The sequence below is a fragment of the Phacochoerus africanus genome, chromosome 2 (assembly GCF_016906955.1).
Source record: "Phacochoerus africanus isolate WHEZ1 chromosome 2, ROS_Pafr_v1, whole genome shotgun sequence".
In the NCBI taxonomy this organism is placed as follows: domain Eukaryota; kingdom Metazoa; phylum Chordata; class Mammalia; order Artiodactyla; family Suidae; genus Phacochoerus; species Phacochoerus africanus.
The window spans coordinates 233,218,327-233,240,478 of NC_062545.1; the positions used below are offsets into that span (position 1 = coordinate 233,218,327).

Sequence of the window (22,152 nt, forward strand, 5' to 3'; positions counted from 1 at the left end):
TCCCTGGATGCAAGCTGATAAGGCACCCAGATCACTTCAAACTTTGTATCACATGCAAGTTCTTGAAAAGAAGCTTTTTTCCCCTTTTCTTTTCAAATCGGAGCTAAATGACCACAGGCCCTGGGCAGTTTATTTGAACTGAGCTGGATGACTGGCCCTCACAAAAAGTTGCCTGTAGCCCTGAGCAGTGAATTGGGGAGGAACGAAGGACCACATGGGTGTTCTGTTTAACCCTTTAGTGGAACTCACTAAGCACAGTTTGTGGACAAGCAAACAGATGCCTAACCTTCCCTTCTAACCCCACAAGGCAGTTATGCTTGTCATGATATACTGAATCCATAAGTACAAATTCATTTTAGCTGTAGTATGAGGTAAAGTAACTAATAAGAAACAGGAGTTCCTGCTGTGGTGCAGTGGGTTAAGGATCTGGCTTTGTCTCTGCAGTCGCTCCAGTCACTGCTGAGGCAAGTTCAATCCCTGGCCCAGCACAGTGGGTTAAGGATCCTGCATTGTGGTAACTGTGGCATGGGTTGCAGCTGCAGCTCAGATTTGATCCCTGGCCTGGGAGCTTCCATATGGTGCAGGTGGGGCCATAAAAAGTTAAAAAAAAGAAAGAATATAAACAAAGTAACTCTACTCACCCAGGCAACCATTCTTATCAGAATGGGAGTGTGGGCCTGCCCAGGGGGCTTAGTTCTTTAGGGAAAGTTTCTTGGGGGACTTTCTGGTGTGCTTTTCTAATCCATAGTGCCCAGAGAGGATTTTGTATTCCTTTAAAAAGTTAACACATGATCTTGGCAGAGATTTCTGAGGCGGGCAGAGCCTGCCAGGGTAATCACTGTTAACTGCTTGCTGTGTATCCTAACCCTTGACTGGGCACATGCAGATATACAGAGCTGTATAATTATGCAAGTGGAACTTTACCATGCAGGCTGTTTTGTGAATTCTTTTTTCCACCCAGCAATGTACTATGAACCCTGCCATGTCAGCTCAGCTGCCTGCCTTTTTTTCCATTTGAGTTGCTGTGTCATATTCCATCAAATGGACCTACGGTAATTTTATTGGTCATTTAATGCATGGGCTTAGACAGTACACCTGTGCTGTGTGGAGCAGATGGGCATTTGAGAGATGAAGGCAAACATAAGTTAAATGTGTTACCCTGATTAGTGGGGAGAATGGAGACCAAGTTGCAAAGATGCATAAGTGTTTTAGGGCCTGTGTATTTTGAAGATTTTGGATTATAGGAGGGTAGAAGCATGAGTTAATAATGAATTGAAAGCTGCAGTGGATTCACAGGGCATGACATCCTTCCTCTCCAGGGTGTCTGTTCTCCAGGAGAGCATGCCTCCTTCTGAGCCATCTGCCTCATGCTGAAACTTTGTATGTGGAGGCTAAAGGTGCTGGTTCTGGGCAGTATGTAAAATGGGTGGGCTCCCTGCTGACTGCACCTGCCTGGATCCCATTAAGATTAGTCAGAGAGCACGGGCAGTGGTCTGCATGTGGGGGTAAGTCACACAAGGGAAGTGTGATGGTGCTGAAGTCTGGCTGGGACTGTGGCCTCAGCCTTTGCTGCAGCCTTGATTTGATGAGTGAAATAGCAGCTTGGGAACCCTGGGATAACAGAGCTTCAACTGGAAGTTAAGCTTGGCCTCTGAAAAATACTGTTGTTGAACAGGTGACTCTACTTGGCTTATGTGCAGAGGTTTTTCTATGCTTCCTGGGGGAGTGAGTGGTTTGGGGTTAGATGGAAATTCTAGAGTATCTTACAGAACAGAGGAGTGGGAGGGCAGCATCTTATCTGGAACCTGCACATACACGTCTACACACATGCATGTGTGTTGTGATGCCACTGGAGCAGCTGCTCTTTGTAGCCATGTCCATGAGGCTTGGTGCTAGGCTGGCTGCCCTGCTAGCAGGTAAGATAGTGGTTGAGGGCGCTTGAGGTCCTAGTAAATGAGAGGCCTTTGGGCTTGGGAGTCTGACCAAGTAGGGTTGGAATCCTGGCTTTATCAGCCACTTAGTGGATGACTTGAACCAAGTTAAGCTCTCTGAGCCTATTTCCTTATCTGTAAAATGGGATAATGGCAGCTCAGACCTCAGATCGTTTCAATCAATAAAAGGGAGAGCAGCTAACAGGGCACCTGGCCTGCACTTGACCTTAACGAATATTCACCCTCTTCCCTTACTTTCCTTTCTCCGTTGACTCTCTGATTTCTCAGCCTGTCCATAGCGCTCCAGTAGAGACTATAAATTACTCAGCGGCTGTTTTCATTCCTCCCAGGACTTTGGGGGAGCTAGGCTGGGGAAGCTTCTGGAGAGGCTATATTGAACTTCTGGGTGCTAGCTGCTGGCTGCTTGGTGGCCACTGGGCAGCCCAGAGTTGGCTTCTGCTACCTAATGGGGGTAGAAATGCCTGGGTCTGCTCACCTGGAGACAGTGAATGAGCCAGTCAGCATCGTGGGCTTCCCTGGGACAAGCTGCTGGCTCTTAGAGCTTTTTCCAGATCCAGTGATCTGCCCCCCCAGCCCTCACCCTGTCATGGTGTCAGTAGACTCATGGCATTAATAAAGGAGGAGGCAGCTGTGTCCAGGGTCACCACCCCAGATCTTGGCGGGGCATTGACACCCAGCAACTAAGTTGACACAAATTCCTGTGAGGGACCTTTGTCCCCCTCCTGGAGAGGGCATAGCTGAGTGCTGACCTTCTCCCAACTCCAGCTCAAGGAAGGTGGTGTCTTTTCCCTGGAGGTCTCCACTCCCGCCCCATGAGCCTTCAGCAACGTGCACACAGGGCCCTTGACACCTTTTTAAACAGAGAGTCTTTCAGAAGATCATTGGGAAAACCATCCACTGCTCTCAAAAACCTGCATTTTGGGCTTAGTTTTGAGCACTTAACTACTAAAGGTACTGCTAACTACACTGTGTGGCCCACTTGCCATGTGCCAGTTTCTCACTAAGCACGTTTCCCAACTCATTTTCTGCAGTCCCCACAAGGACCCTGAGGTCTCTAGGTAACAGAATTGAAATTTTGGCTCAGAAAGGGATGTTCCAAGCTCCGTGAAGGACCAGGATGCAGCGGGTCCTCCTGGAGCCAGAGATCTGAATCCCACCTCATCTGCACTCCTAATTCATAGTTGAGCCTCCTTCAGATGTTCCCTGTGGCTCTTTCCTCATTTCTCCCAGTCATCAATACACCATTCTGCCTCTTCTCACTCCCAATTCAGAAAGTCCCATGGAAGGCTGTGATTGGTCCAGTTAAGTCCCCTGTCCAACTCTGAGACCAGGGGAGCAAGGTCCTGCTGGGTCTTCCTATTTTAAGAGCAGGGAAGTTCAAATGCTGGGTGTTCACCATGGCTTGGTAGGCCTCCCTGTTTCTAGTTGGGAAAGCCAAGGTTTGGATTCCTGAGGTGATGAATCTTGGGTAATCTGTTAGTGGCAGCACTGGGACTAGAGTCAGGACTGGAGCCCTACACTCTGTGACACTCTGCCTCAGCCAGGTGGTGGGCCCTGCATGCTGGGCTGTGCTTCCAGCCTTCTGTGTGTGTTTAGACACACAGATATAGAAAATATAGGAGCTAGTATTACAGTCTATGGGAAGTATTGGCAGAGGGCTCTGGGCATTCAGGAAGTGAATCGTTACCTGGGTGGGGGTGGGGAGCTGGGGATTAAAGGATACTGGTGGCAGGGATAAAATGTCAGATATGGAGACAGGGAGCTGTGCTCCAGGTGTCATGAAGAATTTGCACTGAGACTTGGGGCAGCTGGAGACTGATGTGACCTCCAATGAGGAGTCTAAATAACCCTCTTTGGAAGCACCCTCAGGGGCCTAGAGTTGGGTTGGTAATAGTTTTTGCTTCATGACACGGTCTTGTCTTTGGCCTCCACATGGCCCTCTTTCTTCTTATTGGTGTCTCAGTGTCCTTAAGTCTGTTTTAATACAACTTCAGTTTGCTTGGATGTCTTTCCACCTGTACAAAGCTGAACTAAATGGCTATACATGTATTTTTTTTCATCTTTATTTTAGCGTCTATGTCATGGGCTTGGTCCTGGAGTGGATTAAGAACAACGGCGGTGCCGCAGCCATGGAGAAGCTTAGCTGCATCAAATCACAAATGATTTATGATATTATCGATAATTCTCAAGGATTCTATGTGTAAGTCGATGGGGTTTTATCTCACATTTTGCCACTCATGAATTTACAAATGTGTGTAAACCATGTCCTTTTGGAATATGGAGGCAGCTACCTTTCTCTGAGACACTGAAGTCCCCAGGAACATGAAGCAGGTGGGTCTTCCCTCCTGTGTCCCTACCCCAGGTATCCAAGGCTTTGGGACCCGTCTCCCATTGGGTGGTCATGTTTCTTATACCAAGGACATAGCCCAGGGGAAGAGTCTCAATTCACCCCCAGAGGCCAACCCCCTATCTTCCTGCCTGTTTCCTCTGAGTGTCTCCTGAGGGCAAAATACACACTTGCTAGAAGTCTCAGCTTTACCCCAGGACTCCACTGGAGGGTATAGACACCCACTTATGACCCCTCCTCTGGGTTCTTTAGCTTTTGGGGAAAGTTTACTATTTCCCTTATTATAGAACAAATGCTCCCATCCCAGGCCTGCAGCCAGTGAATGGAATTTGCTGATAAGAATTGACTCCTAGTTAAACATTTTTGTGACCAATTGATTTGAATGTGTGTTGACCACAGGACCAGCGCCAGAAAACATATGGGCCTTGTATTAGTTTCCTAGTGCTGCTGGAGCAACTTGTTGGCTTAAAATAAGAGCAATTTATTTTCAGGGTTCTGGAGCCCAAAAGTTCAAAATCAAGATGTCAGCAAGGCTTTGCACCCTTCAGAGACTCTAGGGAAGAATCCATTCCTTGCCTGTTCCAGCTTCTGGATGCTCCAGGCACTCCTTGGCTGTGGCCACCTCACCCCAGTCTCTGCCTGTGCCTTCACATGGCCTCCTCCTTTCTTGAGTGTCTTCTCTTCTGACTCTTCCAAGGATGTCATTGGATTTAGGCCCCACCCAGATAATCCAGGATGATTTATCTCATCTAGAAATCCTTATTAGCTTAATTGCATTAACAAAGACCCTTTCTCTTTCTGTCTGTCTGTCTGTCTTTCTGTCTTTTTAGGGCTACACCTGCAGCATATGGAGGTTCCCAGGCTAGGGGTCCAATCAGAGCTGTAGGCGCTGGCCTGTGCCTGGGCCACAGCAACTTCGAATCCGAGCTGTGTCTGTGACCTACACCACAACATGCAGCAATGCCAGATCCCTAACCCACTGAGCGAGGCCAGGGATCGAATCCACGTCCTCATGGATGCTAGTCAGGTTCGTTAACTGCTGAGCCATGATGGGAACTTCAAGACCCTTTTTCTAAATAGGTCACATCACAGGTTCTGGAAGTGAGCACATGGATTAACCTTTTCAGAGGCCCCCTTTCAGCCCTCTACAATGGGCCCCTCACCAAAATACCAGCTCTAAAGTGCCTAGTACAGTGCCTGGCATATGAAGAGTGTAACAGATGATGTTTTCATTTCTTTTCCACTCCTTCAGTGTGGGGACAGCTGTCTGAGGACCAGACTTTGTCCTATGTCTAAATGCACGTGCATAAACATTCTCATTTACCAAGCTCGGATCCCCTTCTTAGTAGTTTGTACTCTTTGGACTTTAATATTGTAACAAAAATATCTGGCAGATAGTAAAAAGGGAGTTTTCACTCTCTTTTGAGGATTTGGTGGGCCACATAAGACAAAAAATGATGCCTCAATCTCAAATTAAAATTGTGTTTCACCCAGGGTTTGCTAACACATCTCCATAACCATCTATGGGATGTGGGTGGATGTGTACTTTTGGGGGCAGCCCTAACTGCTCTTACCACCTCTGCCCTTGAATGCTTGTCTGCTCCAGTGAGTTCTTGGCATGCAGTGACCTCCAGTCACAAGCCTCAGGGACTCGGACTTGGCTGAATGCCTTGCCCTTTGGGATGCTCTTCCATGTGCCATCTGGGGGAAGGTACCCTGTATTTCTGCCTGCTCTGTGGTTCTGTGCACCAGAGGCAAGTGCAAGGTCAGGGCTTGGTCTGGGAATTTTCCACCTTAGACCCTGATGTGTGAGTTGGGAGGCCACATTACTCCACGAGCGCTTCTGGGAGCCATTTTAAGATGCGTGGTCCAAGGTGTTCATGGCCAGGGGCTAAATAATGTGGCGTGAGCTGGGCGCAGGAAGATACTGCTTTCCCTAGAGGTGAAGGGAAGGCTTTTGGATGAGCTTGAGCCTTGGGCATAAGTAGAATTGGCAGAGAAGAGGACAAAAGTACTTTTATGAATTCTGGGGAAAGCAGGGAATGGACCCTGCAAAGGTACTGAGGGAGGAAAATACAGTGTTTTTGGAGAGCAGAGAGTGGGCTACCTGGAGGGCATAGCTTGTGCTCGGATTAGAAAAAAGGTTTATGGAAAGGTCTAAAGATGTTCAGTTCATGAGTGCATTTATCCCTTTGCCTCTCTACCCATCCATTGACTTACACATTTGTCTATCCATCCACCCACCCATCCACTTGTCCATCTACCTATCCATCCACCTTTCCATCCATCCATCCATCCACCCATCCATCCATCCATCCACCTTTCCATATACCCATCCATCCATTCATCCATCTGTCCATCCATCCAATGGTACCTGAGCACTACCCCAGGCTAGCCTTGTTCTAGGCTCTGGGGATACCCAGAGTAAGTCATCTTTCCTGTCTCCCTAAGAGTTCTCAGAACCTGAACGTAAGTGAGAGCCCTTGGCAGCTATTGTAGACTAGAGACCAATTTTCCATTAGTTTTTGGCTCCATATATTTCTCAAGAGATGTGTAGGCACAAAATGGAAGGAAAGAATTATGATGCCTCTGGAAGAAATCCAGGAAATTAGAAACAAAATAAAGTGTAGCAGTTACACCAAGAATCTCCTGAATTCTTCCCCCCTCCTCTGAGATCCTTTCACTCCAAGCACCTAGGCTGGCATTCTCCAGAAGGGAATCTGTTAAAGCCAATGTAGCAGGTGAGTTGTCTTCTGGGGAATCCGTCACCTTCCCACACAAAACTCCTTATTCACCTCTGAACTGTCTCTACACATACTTGCATCCTCTTCTGAATAAACCTCTTTCTGGGAACTTCCATTCACCCCCTGGGCCACCTGCCCAGGAATTTCATCCCAGTTCATGGTGTCCCTGTGGGACCTTGTTACCAGGGTTAGGGGAAGACTTGGCTCCCTCTCTCCTCTGTGTTTGAAATTGTGCTCCTTAGCTGTCCCTGTGTGCACTTGGGTTTTCAGGAAATTCTTCACAATGGAAATAGGGCCCCAAAGAGGTGTTGCACAGTTTGTAGGAGGAATGCCAGGTAGCCTAGAATGGGAACTTGAAGTTTACCATCACGTTTGCTTCTTATCTTTGCTTCTCTGTGCCCCCTGACTCATAACTCAGCCCCTTTACTGAACACAGTTCTGGGCAATTTGCTAGGGGTTGTACAGTTCTGCTAGGGACCCTGGCAGGGTACTCCAGGACTTGAGAAGGCACCCACTGAAGTCCCTACATCCATTCCATAGCCTAACCACCCACAGGCGTTGGTGGGCTGCAGGTTGAGCCCATGTGGGCAGAACAGCACTGTGGCCTTAGAAGCTCTGCTTTGCTAGTTTCTAGCATGTGGCTTTGGGCTAATGTCCTAACTGTTCTAGACTCAGTTTCCTCATCTGTACAACGGACATATTATGTCCATGATATCTTAGGACTGTCATGAGGAGTCAATGAAAATGCATGTGAATGAAGAATGATAATATTGGAGTTAAGAACATGGGCTCTTGCACTAGGTTCATTTGTGTAAAGCAGCAGAAACCATACCTGGCACATAGGGAGCATTCCTTAAGAGTTAGCTCTTAATGTTGTGATTTGTGCTTATTATGGAAAGCTCCTAGGGTGTTTCTGACGCTGCTTTTAATATGTGTTAAATTTTTAATATGATAAAGATGTGCAAGGGATAGAGTCCATATCCAGATCTGAGGTCACCTTTTCTCACCCCCTTTGTGTGGGGACCAGGCCTTAGGAAAGAAATTAAAGTAAAGCAGGCAGAGCTCTTAGTGCTTTACAGATATTCATACATTTTATTATCATCAGGACCTTGTGAGCAGACAGTGTTTGACGGCAGCACAGGCAGGTTAAGGTCAGTGGCAGCAGCGACATAGGCTCAGAAGATGAAGAGGGTCAAGGAGGGTTGGTTCCAGAGCCTTTACCTAAAGAAACAAGAAAAATCACAGATGATGTGACTTTCTATTCAAAATGTAGGAGTCAATGGAAAAACTTAGAAAGATCAAGTTCAGAATTGTGCGTAGTTACATCTAAATATGTAAAATTCCTATACTCCAAAAATAACAATAAAAAAAGAGGAAAGATCTCATTCACAATAGTCACGAAAATTAGCAAATATCTAGAAGTTAGTTCAGCATTCATCTGGGGAAGATAGTGCAAAAGGATAGCTGAAAAATTCTAAACATATAGGTTAACATTAATAAAATGTAATGTTAACACATGATCTATTAAAATATAAAGCCACTGGTAGAGGGAAAGACAGATCGGTGGAAAAGTCCAGAAACCAATCTATGTTTCCTTGAGGATTGCATTTTATGAGACTGATACGCTGCCTGCTGTGCTAAGAGGGCAGATGAGGATTGCATTTTAAATTAGACAAAAAAGCATGTTTGTAACCCATTGAAGCCTTGATAATTCATTGGAACAAAAACTAGAGTTACATATTTGCATACACAGGTTCTAATCACTTGAAAAATACAAATGCGCCTAAATGCAAGAAATAAATATAAAATACAGGAGAAAATTTCTGTTTAAGTGTAGAGAGTACAGAGGGCTTCCTAAATAAGCCAGAAAACTCAGAGGCCGTAGAGTAAAAGACATTTAATTACATGAAAATTTAAAACTTTTCTATAGTTCGACATAAAATGACAGACATGAAAAAAATTTGATAGCATATAACAGAAAGTTTACTGTTGATACAGGGAAGAACTCACAAATAAATGAAAAAGGATAACAAAATTTTAAAAGGGTAGGGGGTAGTTTCTAACTGTATGAGCACACAACCTAGAAGAAACATAGCTGGCTAATAGATACGTGAGAAGGGGCCAGCTTCCTTAGGAAATGCAGATTAAAACCATGATATTTTCTCCCTTCAGAAATTCTATTTATTCATTATTTATTTATTTAATTTTGCCTTTTGTCTTTTTAGGGCCACACCCGGGGCATATGGAGGTTCCCAGGCTAGGGGTCCAATCGGAGCTGTAGCTCTGGGCCTACGCCAGGGCCACAACAATGCGGAATCTGAGCCGCGTCTGTGACCTACGCCACAGCTCATGGGAACGCTGGATCCTGAACCCACTGAGCAAGGCCAGGGATCGAACCCACAAGTGCATGGTTCCTAGTTGGATTTGTTTCTGTTGTGCCACGATGGGAACTCCTAGTGTGCAAATTTTAAATTATTTTTTTTTTAATTTAAAAATCAAGGAGTTCCCATTATGTTTCAATGGGTTAAGAACCTGACATGGTGTGCATGAGGATGCGGGTTTGATACCTGGCCTTTCTCAATGGGTTACGGAGCTGGTGTTGCGGTGAGCTGTGGTGTAGGTCGCAGATTGGGCTCGGATCTGGTGGTGGTGTGGCTGTGGTGTAGGCTGGCTGCAGCTCCTATTCAACCCCTAGCCTGAGAACTTCCATATGCCACGGGTGTGGCTCTAAAAAGAAAAGAAAAGAAAAAAAGCAATCAGGAGAGACCTAGTGACTATTCTGTGGGCTTCTATCACCTCAGGATGCACTTTTCATGCCCTCCCTGTTTCTGTTATGTCTTGGAGTGGACGTCACTGAAATGGGTGTCTTATAATTGCTGGCCAACTGCCTGTGGTTTTCTTGCACCCTCCTGACTCTCACCACCTTCGTGAGATGGTCTCTCCCGTGGAGGCCATACCCCTCTGGTGCCTTGGAAAGTCCCGATGATTCTCAGGGGATATTTGAGGACGCGAATCCCAGATACGCAAAGGGTTTCTCAGGCACATGCATTTGGGGAAAACTGCGTCTATGTGAATAATCCTCCTGGGAATTCAAAATTCACAGCTACTCTAGAAGTTGTGCCAAGAAACCTGTGCAGCCCAGTTAATGCAGGATTTCCTAAATTTCTATGACTCCGGAACTGCTTTTCTGGTGATATCTATCAACAACTGTCCACTTTGGCTTCTATCATAGACTCGCCAGGAAGCAGTGCTCAGACTTTGTCCTGAAATCTTTTTAGTTGTAGGATTACCCAGCTGGTTCCATGCCCACCCGGCCCCACACTAACCCTCTGTCAGCCTTGGCATCTTCTTCCTGCACTCCAATGCATCCAGGCAACAGATCCTGCCTTTCTCTGAAGTTTAGTGATAATGTTTGAAAGCAGCGGCCCAGCTCAGCCCACAGCTGTACGGTGCTCGGTGTGGCTCGCAGTGTTGAAAACACAGTTTGAGCCATAATTGGAACATGGGAAGACCTTTAAAATCCAGATTTCTGGGAGTTCCTGTTGTGGCTCAGTGGTAATGAACCAGACTAGTGCCCATGAGGATGCAGGTTCTATCCATGGCTTCACTGTCGATAAGGATTATCATGGCTGTGGTGTAGGCTGGCGGCTGTAGCTCCGATTTGACCCCTATTGAAACTTTCATATGCCACAAGTGCAGCCCTAAAAAGCAATAAATAAGTAAATAAATCCAGATTTCTTATTCCGAAATCCACATATCTCTGAAAGTGGAAGAAAAGGAACAGACTGGGAGGGCCTTGAGTTTCAAGAAAAAAGGGAGGGAATCTTTCTCTATGGAAGTAAACAATAGGCTCACATGTTTAATTCCTAACTTAGGGAGTTGTGCTGAGTCTGTGCTGAGTCTGTCACTTTGGGCCCATTATACTCATTTGTAGGACAACTGGGTCTCTATCGCCATTTGAATTTTCTACCCGTGCTAGAAGTGGGTCTCAGCCATGGGCCCTAATTCCTTTGATCTAGAAAGTTCCTTGTAAGAACTAGAAATTGAGGACTCAGCTGGCATGCAGCATATCTGCACAGTGCCCAAGCGTATCTCTGGCAATGTCCCCACCCTTCAGTTTCTTTGCCGTAGTTAATTTTTTTTTTTTTTTTTTTTTTTAAGAATCAGGAGTTCCCATCTTGGTTCACTGGGTCCCAAAGTCCCCAGCCTTCGGCCTCTTTGTGTGTCATAGTTCTTTGTCTAAAAATGCAGATCTCCTTGTGCAAACCTCCTTGCTCTCCTTTGCTCAAGGATCCAAACCAGTTTCCAGGAGATTGTATCTGCAGCATCCACCGTTCATGGTTCTGGCCCCAGCCAGGCCCTCAGCACTTCAGCTGCTGCAGAGAACTTGCCAGGGTCCCCCGTGCCTTGGCAGACACAGCTGTCTGCCACGTGCCCCTCCTTGTCTCACCCTGTCCTAACCACACTCTTCCTCCAGGACCTTTCTACCTTCTCTCAGGCAAAATTACTTGCTCAGCTCTCTGCTTCCATGGTTCTTGTCCTGTGGAATTTTTTCTTATAATGATCTTTATTTTTTCCATTATAGCTGGTTTACAGTGTTCTGTCAATTTTTGACTGTACAGCAGGTGACCCAGTCACACATACATACATGTATATATTCTTTTTCTCACATTATCACGCTCCATCATAAGTGACTAGATATAGTTCCCAGTGCTATACAGCAGGATCTCATTGCTTATCCATTCCAAAGGCAATAGTTTGTATCTATTAACCCAAATTCCCAGTCCATCCCACTCCTTCCCTGTAGAATTTTAGTTCCCTACACAGCCATCTTGCTAGGTTGGGAGCTTCTAATTCCACATCATCTTCCCCCGCTCCTTCCCTCAGCCCCACACCAGAGATACACTCAGGCACTGTGCAGTTATCTGTTACATGCCAACTGAATCCTCCATTTCTAGTTGTTCTAACATTGTTGCTGTCGTCATACCATCTACTTTCACGATAGGATGGGCAAATTTGTGGTGGTGAACTGTAAATAGAGATTCCATGTAAATCCAGATTCTTAATTCTTCCCTCTTATAAATGTTTCCCTTAAATCACATATCTTTTTTGCCACTCCAGATCTATAATTGGACCCTTGCATGGGGAGCCAGAGGTAGCAGAATATCAAAAGAGAGTAGACTCTAAATTTTTAATTTAAATGTCAACCAGGAAACCCACTACCTGTGAAAATGGGGGGAACCAGATTTTTGGCTCAAAGTCTCTTATCAGATACTTGATTTCCCTCCTTGCCTTTCTTCTGCCTGTAGATATGCACTTGACTCCTAATAACTAGCAGAAATGATGTGTGTGCCCTCAGGGGTGACCATAACTTTTAATAGGGGCTTCCTCACACTGCTTTTATTTGCCATTTAATTTTAATGCATTCCACTCTGTAGAAGTGTAAGAATAAAACAGGAGGTGCTTGAGAAAATAGAGAGAGTTACTACATATTTTCTTTGTGTTTCAGAGTAGCAAGTCAGCTTTCTTTCTGTTTATCTCCTGTGGTTGTCAATAGAAAGTAATTTTAGCTTGCTTGCTTTCCAAACCAGAAACCGAAGTCAAATACTAACCTATCCTAGATGAAAATGGACTCATTCTATTTTTTTCTTCTTTTTTTTTTAGGGCTGCACCTGTGGCATACGGAAGTTCCCAGGCTAGGGGTCGAATTGGAGCTGCAGCTGCCAGCCTATGCCACAGCCCCAGCAACGCAGGATCTGAGCCCTGTTTGCAACCTACACCACAGCTCGTGGCAACGCTGGATCCTTAACCCTCTGAGCAAGGCCAGGGATCGAACCCGCAACCTCATGATTCCTAGTGGAATTCGTTTCCTTTGCACCAGGACGGGAACTCCTGGACTCATTCACTTTGGAGAGTCTGTATGAACACTGTCCAAGCTGGGAATAAAAAGACAGATTTATTGACTTTAACAGATACTTATGTAGCATGCACTGTGTTCCAGACACTGTTCTAAATTCTGTCAGTTTTCTACTTTTGCATCACAGAACACTCGAAGACAGTAACTTAAAACCACTGCCATTTTCTTTGCTCAGGATTCTTTTTGGTCAGCAGGTTGGGCTGCGCTCAGCTGGGTGGTTTCCTCTGCTGGTCTCATCTGAGATCGCTTATGCAGCTGAAGTCATCTGGTGATTCACCTGGAGGCATTGGTCTAAAATAGCCCTCACTCACCTGTCTGGTAACTTAGTGCTGCCTGCTGGCTGGGTCTGTTATTTCCAGCAGGCTAGCTCAGGCTTGCTTATATGGCAGTGATGTTTTAAGAGGATAGGTATGAAGCTGCATGCCCCTTGAGGCCTCTGCTTGGAAGCTGCACGGCATCGCTTCTGTTGTAATCTCTTGGCCAAAGCAAGTCACAACACCGACCCAGATTCAAAAGGTATGCAGAATTAGACCCCTTCTCTTGTGGGAGGGCTGCAGGGAATTTTTGGCCATTAAAAAATATACCACAGAAATTCTCTGTAAAGACTGGCTCATTTAATCCTCACATCAGCCTTATGTGGGAGGTGCCATTATTCTTCCCCCTGTTTAATAGATGAAGAAAGTGGAGCACAACAGAGAGATTTAGTAACTTGTTCAAGGTCACACAGTTTGGGACAATACTGTGTTATAAATGCTTTGAAAGCTGCCGCTCATTATTTTTAAGTCTTACAGCCACTATGGGGACCAACTTACTTCTTTTCTCCACAGCCTTGTAGAGCGAATGTCACTCTCGTTGCTGTGGGCCACCTGCCATGTGTTGGAAACTTCATATATGTTGTACCACTCCATTGTCACAACTAGTCCGAAATGGAGATATTATTCTCAATATTTAGATGAGGAAACTGAGGGTTGTGGAAATTAAGTGAAGTCGCATAAGAGAATGCTAACTCACTATTCCATATCCAAGGTCACTCTAAGTAAAATATAATAAACGTCCTGGGGTAGATCTTTTTCTTAAAAATCTTGTTTGCATCTAGAACATGGTTTCTAAACAATTTCTGCTGATTCGTTAATGGCAGTTGCACATTGCAGAAAAATAGCTGGAATAATAAATCTGTCTTTCAGATGTCCAGTGGAGCCCCAGAACAGAAGCAAAATGAATATTCCATTTCACATTGGCAACACCAAAGGAGATGATGCTCTAGAGAAAAGGTTTCTTGATAAAGCTCTTGAGCTGAAAATGATCTCCCTGAAAGGGCACAGGTGAGTACGTGTCCCATCCAGAAGTTTGTCAGAGAACTGGTTTAGTTTTTGGATGCAGAATGAAACACATCTAGGAGCCTGCCCAGCAGTTATAATAAGTCATTGGGAAAATCAGTTGTTACAGGGTGATCCTCCTGTAGCCTACAGAACCCTGAGCATGACTCCTCGGCAGAGAGTGTGGTGGGGCCACATTTGCAGGGCTTTTTGTCAGAATCACCTTTGAAAATCCCTGTGCTCTGACATCGAAGAGGTTGCCGCCTCATCTCTGGTGCAGCGTTCAGTGTAAGAACAGGTCACGCTTGCTGCCACTGAATGTGGGAGAGAGTAGTTGACCTTGCGTGCTCTATAAAAAATGTATGACTTTATTCAGGGGAATAGCTGACAGCTCCCTGCCCCCTGTATGGCAGACTCACCGAACTGCTGAGTTAATCTAGGTTACATGTGGCCATGATGGTCCTTTGCTGCCTTAGGAAGAATTTTCTTTTTCTTTTTCTTTTGCTTTTTTGGGGGGCTGTACCTGCAGCATACAGAAGTTCTCAGGCTAAGGGTAGAATTAGAGCTGCAGCTGCCAGTCTACACAATGCCAGATCCGAGCCACATCTGTGACCTACGCTGGATCCTTAACCCACTGAGCGAGGCCAGGGATCAAACCTGCATTCTCATGGATACTAGTTGGGTTCATTACCACTGAGCCACAACAGGAACTCCCCAGGAAGAATTTTCTAGTGACGGAGGTGCCTGAAGCTCTTGGCCACCTGTGGGGACTTTCAGGTGGGTGGTTGGACACGGTCAGGTGCCAAGACTCTCTCAGGAGAAGGTGACTGACTGGAAGAAGGGCTGCCTTGATGCTGATTCAGATGATTTTGTTCTTAATGGCTGCATCCGTGGTTGTTCTAGATCCGTGGGAGGCATCCGGGCGTCTCTCTATAATGCTGTGACCATTGAAGACGTCCAGAAGCTGGCAGCCTTCATGAAGAATTTTTTGGAGATGCACCAGCTATGAGCACATCCTAACCAATACACACTGTTCCCTTGAACAATGTACAGAATTGAAAGTCACTTGGGAATGGGTACACAAATTTAAGAAACACGGTATTTTTCTTGAATGGGCACACTTATGATAGATTCTTCTTTTTTCAGAGAACAACAAGCTGTTGGGACTTAACGTTAATGCTGACTTGAACTGTAAGGCTTTAAAAAAAACTTCCTCTTGCTTTTCTAACGAATTCTAGCTTATGTTGTCTTTGCTGCTAACTTTTTCTACCTAGATCTCATTCAGAGCTGCCTGTGGGTTTAATTATGCAAATTGCAGGTAATTATTTTTAGAGACAAACAGACACACGGCATGGAGGGTGGATGGGGCCCTCCAGTTGCTGAATTTTGATCCTTTGCAAAATGACAGCAGTGGGGTCTCCTGGGTTCTGAAACTATTAATTCAGGTCAGCACCGACCGTATGGTGAGTGTTTAGGAGTTCTAGACTGAAGGGCAAACTGGAGATTTCTTTATACTGTTATTCTCATGAAAAGGTAAAAATGACATACTACATTTTATATAGTGAGGCCTGTTTTTAATACAAAATCATTTATATCTATGCATTTATATTTCTAATAATACTGTTCTTGTTGGTATATGTTGAGACTGAGAATTTGTTAGAATCCTTGACCTTTGCCTTATGGTGTTACATTCTCAACGGTTATGTCCTTCCCTGCCCCCTCCCCCTCTAGGCTGCTTCATAAGGTTGAGAAGCTGCTTGATTCACTTTTACTTACCTGTCAGTGGGTAGAAGAAATGTTGGTTGGTTGGTTGGTTGGTTGATTGGTTCTTTGTTGATCAGGTATGCTGTTAAACTAAAAATCTCTGTTAAACTCCTCTCTTGTTTGTTCACATGCTTCTTCTGTTTGACCTGTGAAGCTGTGAGTTCTGGAAGGTCTTTGCTGAAGACTCTTTTTCCCTATTGTACATCCCTTGTGTTTTATGTTGAACATGTAAAGGACATTAAAGTCCTAAAACATCTAAACCTTTGTCAGTGAATTTCTTTACATGCTCTTTAGACAGATTGCTCTTTCACAAATTTTACAGTGTGAAAACTTGAGTCTAAAAATAGCATTCGAGAAAGGCATTTTGTTCCACCAAAGATGTAAGACTTGAGTCCTGTGCATCCATGTTTTGAATGACTCAGCACCCTGGTAGCTTTCCATTGGCTTTTGCAATGAGCATTATCAACAAATCAGCTTACAACACAGCTCACAGTATAAAGTCCTATGAACTTTGTCCCATTAGGCCAGAAACAAGCCAGTAGGAGAGTTTTGAGTTATCTTTGCGTTTTGTTGGATTGTGTAATGAGGGCCTTACTGATCTTCATTCCAGCTCTGCACCAGTTAGTTGTTTTGGTTGGAATCCTGTTTGGGGCTAAGCCTCCTTAGTCTTGGTTCTCTCACCTGTAACAAAGAGGTTTGAGATAACTCCCTGCTTATCTCAGGGATGTTTGAAGAGCTTAAAACAAAGGCTCCATGCCGGATGTGAATAATAACCACAATAAATGTTTAAATATCAAAAGCCGGACAGTCCACGGAATCCAGCCAAATGTTCACATGTAATAGTGCTCAGAGTCTATTTTGCCTCCTTTGTCATCCATTCATATGATGGTTGCTAGTCCCTGTGGTTTGTGCCAACCCCAGATGTCACTTATTTCCATTCCCATTGCCACAGCCCGCTCGGTCAGCCATAAGGGGACCATTCCAGCACCTTACCTGCCCTGCCTATACCCCACCACCAACCCCAGCACAGCCAGTTTGATGATCACTTCCCTCATGCTCCTCCTTGGTACATAAAAAAGCCCAGGCTTCTTAGCCCAGTAGTCACAACTTCGTAGCATCTGGTCTGGCCTCTTTTTTCTTGTGTGTCTGGTTCTTGGAATGTGGCATACACATGCCCCAGGTAAGCCAAGTGTTCCAGTCCCCATTCTGCAAAACTGACCTTCCTTAAATATACCTGCCAACCTCCTGACCTTGTTTGTGTTGTCTCCATTACAATGATGCTCTTTTCCTCTGATCTTGCTGGGGTGACCATTTTATCCCATCACAGTACCTCCATTCTGTTCCTTACTGTAATGAGGGTGTTTGCATATCTGCCTAGAGGACTGTGGAACAAACCCTATTTCCCCACCTCCATCACCTGGCATCCTGCCTTGCCTTTAGGAGGTGCTCAACAATTGTCTGTTTAATGAATGGAAAGGAAGGTCTTCCTGAATTTTGCAAGCAGCCTGCAGTAAAGGTAGAGGTACAGTCTTACATACATGGATTTTTTTTTTTTAATTTTCAAAAATTTAGTATACAATTAGATTTTTTTTACTAAAATTTAAAATCTTGGAGGGCTCCCAGATGCTTTCTATATCTGAAAGCTTCTGGAAAAGGGTCAGCAACCGCATCTATACAAGCACAAAGGGCAGTCACTGTGCGTGGACACAGGGAGGTTCATGTTCTGCAGCACAAATTTCTGGAAGATAGTCATTGAGGGAAAACCTTGACCTTTGTATGTCTCGAGTGGATGAACTGATGCCAGTCTGCTGACCACGGGAAGAGAGGTAGAAGGGGAGATAAGGACGCAGGCTCTAGGTCAGCAGGCTGCGGGAGCCACAAATGGCCTGTCTTTAAGATTAAAAGCAAAGTGGACAGACAGGTGTCTTTCAGGCCTTGAGAAGTCTGTGCGAGGCATGGTAACCTCATGTTCCTTCAGATCCTCCAAATTGTATTTCTTCCCTCAAACTGATTTTGAAGTTTTATTTTTCCCTTTCACTATTTTATAGCGCATAATCAGGTTAATGTCACCCAAGTGAGGGAAAACAGATTTGTTCTCCTGTTGCTAATGTTTGCCTCCACACCCAGCACAGAGGTTCTGTTCTCTGTTGGCACAAGAAACAAAATTGTGTTCTGTTCCGCACTAGTCTGTGTTTATCTAAGTATCCAGTGCTGTCTCATCACAAACTTGGCAGACACTGGAAGGTTTGGCAAGCCCTTAGGTGACTGATGTGATGTGACAAATAATTATTCCCTTCTTCCTCCTTTACACCCTAAGAAGCCACCAAGACCTGCAAAATGGACAAGACCCATTGAGAGATGTCCAGTTCTGCTGAAGGTGCTAGCAGGTCTGGCCTCTCATCACTCCATGATTAATGTTTGTTGCATCATGTTCTTTGGAAGGAAAGTTAAAACGAGGAAGAATTTTCTCACATTTGATCAGAATGAACATAATTAAAAAGTGAAATGCTACTGCGTCTGCAGAGAAATCAATCACTTTAATTGGAAAGAAGATTCCTTGCCTCTGTTAGTAATTGGGCTCTTGGTAATTTAGCATCGGAATCCATGACAGTTTGTGATAAATTGTCTCCTTTTGGGCTAAAGAAGGTAAGAAGTTCTAATTACCCTTGGATTACTCCTAAGTGGATGGAAAAGCTTGATCAAAGAGTTATTGGGAGAGAGATAGAAAAACTAGCAGTGAACAAAGATTTATTGAATTTCTTTTTAAGAAGCTAAAGAATAACAGTTCATTTGATGTGACAAAAAACAAGAACTTGTGGTATTTGAAATCCCAGAGATGTAAATTGGATTGTCTAAGGATATAGGGAACTGGGCATATTGGAAAAAGTTAACATACACAAAAGTTCTATAATTTGGTTGTAGAAATTGGCCTTGTTTACTTGTTAGCATGTGAGAATATTGACAACCTTGGGCCTCACTTGGGGAAAAGTATGGAATTCATACTTTGAGTGTTTAGACATCTAAGTAATTGGTACTAAGTTTAAGGAAGTCCAAAACATTTTACTCAAATGAAAGCATAATCTAAGTTAGTAGAAATGTAGACACAGTGCCAATTAATGAATCTACTGACCCAGTCCCTGCTGGTACCCTAGACTTTCTTTCTCTTCAGATTATCTAAGGATACCTGAAGAATAGGCTGGCTATTAGGTTGATGCATTTATTTTGAATTGTGTCTGTTTATTCTAAATAGCTGTAGGTATTTAGTTATAGATAATAATTTCAAGTTTAAATAAAAGTTGCAAGATTAGTACAAAGAACTCTTGAATATGCTTTACCTGAATTCACTATTATTAATATTCAGCTTTATTTGTTTTTGTATTTATTTTTCTTCCATGTATAAATGCTTTTTTTTCCTGAACCATTTAAGGGTAAGGAGACATTGTATCCCTTTACTGCTAAATAGTGATTATTGCAGTTCCTGTGTGGCTCAGCAGGCTAGGGATCCAGTATTGTCACTTCAGTGTCTTGGATCACTGCTGTGGTGCGGATTTGATCCCTGGCCTGGAAACTTCCACATGCTGTGGATGTGGCCAAAAAAAAAAAAAAATACAATAGTTATAAAAACATTAGTGATTTTTTTTCCAAGAGCAACAAAATTTTCTCTCAGAACCATAGTCTGAAATTTCTCATTGATACGGTTGACTAATCTACTGTATGCATTCAAATTTTCCAGTAACATTCTTAATGGCTAATTTTTCCAGCCCAGGAAACAGCTCACGATCATGTTGCACTGGTTCTCATGTCACTTTGGTCTAACTATGAAATAGCTTTTCATCCTCTTTGTTCTTCATGTTATGGACTGTTTGTGAAGAGTAGAGGCTGGTTGTTGTGTAGAATGATCCCCAGCTCGGGTTCACCCTCTGCTTCCTTATGATTGTCTCAGATTAGAGCTTTTGGTAGGAGTTACCCAGAAGTAATGGTGTTTCTGGGTACACCCTAACAGGATGCATCTGATGGTCATCTCTCTTGTTAGCATCTTGGTTAAAGTGATGCCCATGAGCCACAAAGGGAACTCCAAAGATGAAGTGATTCTTAATGTTTTTTTCCTACTAGTATTTTTAAAACCCACTCTCTTCTCTCTCAAAGGAAAAAAAAAAGACCCTGAAATGTAAGCAAAGATGTGCAGAATAGTTCATTGGGAAGTCAAAAGGGAACTATTGGAAGATATATATTCCAGAAGCCCTGAGAGAAACATATTTTGAGAATATGAATAGTTTGGGCAAATGTGTTTCTTGGAGAGCTAGGGAAGGAGGAAAAGAATCCCCTGATCAGGATATAGGGACCAACTTGTAGAATTTTCCTTCCCTGTACAGTCAAGTTTATTTATTTCTCAATATTTTTTAGAAGTACAGCCCTTCGGCCACACAGACCTTTAATCTAATAACTGAATCGTGAACTAAGAGCCTGATTATGCTTTGAAAGATGTCATATCTATATAACAACCTAAAGTTAAAGTTGCTTCTGATGACTCTAGCCTAGCAGAATAGCCCCCTAGAGAAAAATAAAATCTCGGCTTCCATTTAGTTGGAGGAAAAGCCATAGGCATCTTAAATACCTGAGGAATGAAACTTGAAGTTGAAACCAAAGAAAAGTAGGAAGTTATAGGTGATTCTGGGGGAAAAAAAAATGCTCTTATCTAGCAGAGTGAAAGGCAGCTAGAGGCTGAATCATTCCTTTCTGTTCCCTTCCCCCACTTTGAAACCATAGTTTCTTTAGGTTGAAAGTCCAGGAGTTGAAGAAGAAATTTCCAGGACTTCTTGGGAAATGACAGCCAAGCATGTTAATAACCTTAGGTTGCAAATATTCTGCTATAGAATACACTTTTTGGAGTTTCCTGGTAGCCTAGTAGTTAAGGATCTGGTGTTGTCACTGCTGTGGCTGAAGTCATTGCTATGGTATGGGTTCGATCCATGAACCAGGAACTTCCACATGCCATGGGCATGGCCAAAAAACAAACAAACAAACAAACAGAACATAAACACTTTGGCAAATACTTCTGAATTTCTGATGCATTTCAATCTAACATATTTGCAATCTAACATATTTTCTAAAAAATTATGTTCAAATTAAGGCTCCAGCTGAAGTTACCCAGTCACCTCCCCCAGTAAGCATCTCCAGTTTTCTCAATGGCCGATTGTTTCAAGATACAGGGTCTTCCATGAGCAAGGTTCTTGTGGATAAAGGGGCAAGCAAAACAATAAGGTATATCAGTTAAAGCTTTGTTGGTCACAATAGATAGAAAACTTGGACCAAACTGACTAAAAAGAAAAAAAAAAAGGAAGAAAAGAAATTTATTGGTTGATAGAACTGAAAAGTCCAAAGGTCTGGTTTGCTTCAGAGGCCCATGATAGCCTTTGGAGCCATATTTCTAGAACTGTGTGCCTTTGTCCTCATTTGTGTCATGTTTTGTGATAACCACCTTGGTGACATTGCCTCTTCCAAAGAGGTCTGTATCTCTGCCTTCCCTGCCAGAGCATCAGAGTTTACAGGCTTATTGTGCTCAGGCTGCCTTAGATTAAGTTCTTATTCATGTACCAACTACTGGGACTTGGAAGAAGGGATATGCTAAATGACTGGAATACAACTGGGTGCACCCTTGGAGCTGGGTGGTGGCCATTCCCACCTAAACCATATGGAAGCCTGTGCAGTTTGCCAAATAAGTTCCACTTTCTGTTGCCTTCATGGAGCTTACAGCCTAATTAGGGAGAAAGACAAACAAACAAATGGATACATGATATGAAATAAAATAACAGAGCTGTGAGACTGAATGACGGAGGGGGGGGGCAGGGTGGGGGATTGGGGGGGGGGGTCCAGACTGAGATCTGAGTTGAGATCTTAATGATAGACCAGGAATTAATCAAGAAAAGAGGATTAGAGAAAGACAAGAGCAAGGTGGGCATTTGGGGGGACATTTAACATTTGACTTTCTCTTAGGAGAGTTGGTGTGTGATGCTCAAAATATTGAACAACTAATATGGTACACTATAGAGGCTGAAGTTAGAAGTGGCCAAAGGAGGATGAGTGCAGGAAAGGACCAGCTGGCTGTGGGTGC

At 44.0% G+C, this 22,152-nt stretch overlaps 1 protein-coding gene across 2 annotated transcripts in view; it reads left to right on the forward strand.

Moving 5' to 3' along the window:
• The window catches only part of PSAT1 (phosphoserine aminotransferase 1), a 29,131-nt gene extending 12,831 nt beyond the window's left edge, over positions 1 to 16,300 (forward strand). For both annotated transcript variants that reach the window (XM_047767813.1, XM_047767812.1), the window contains 3 exons: positions 4,024 to 4,152; positions 14,145 to 14,282; positions 15,180 to 16,300. In XM_047767813.1, coding sequence (XP_047623769.1) covers positions 4,024 to 4,152; positions 14,145 to 14,282; positions 15,180 to 15,285 — 373 coding nt within the window. In that variant the 3' untranslated portion in view covers positions 15,286 to 16,300. The remainder of the gene's footprint in view (positions 1 to 4,023; positions 4,153 to 14,144; positions 14,283 to 15,179) is intronic.
• The last annotated feature ends 5,852 nt before the right edge of the window (positions 16,301 to 22,152 follow it).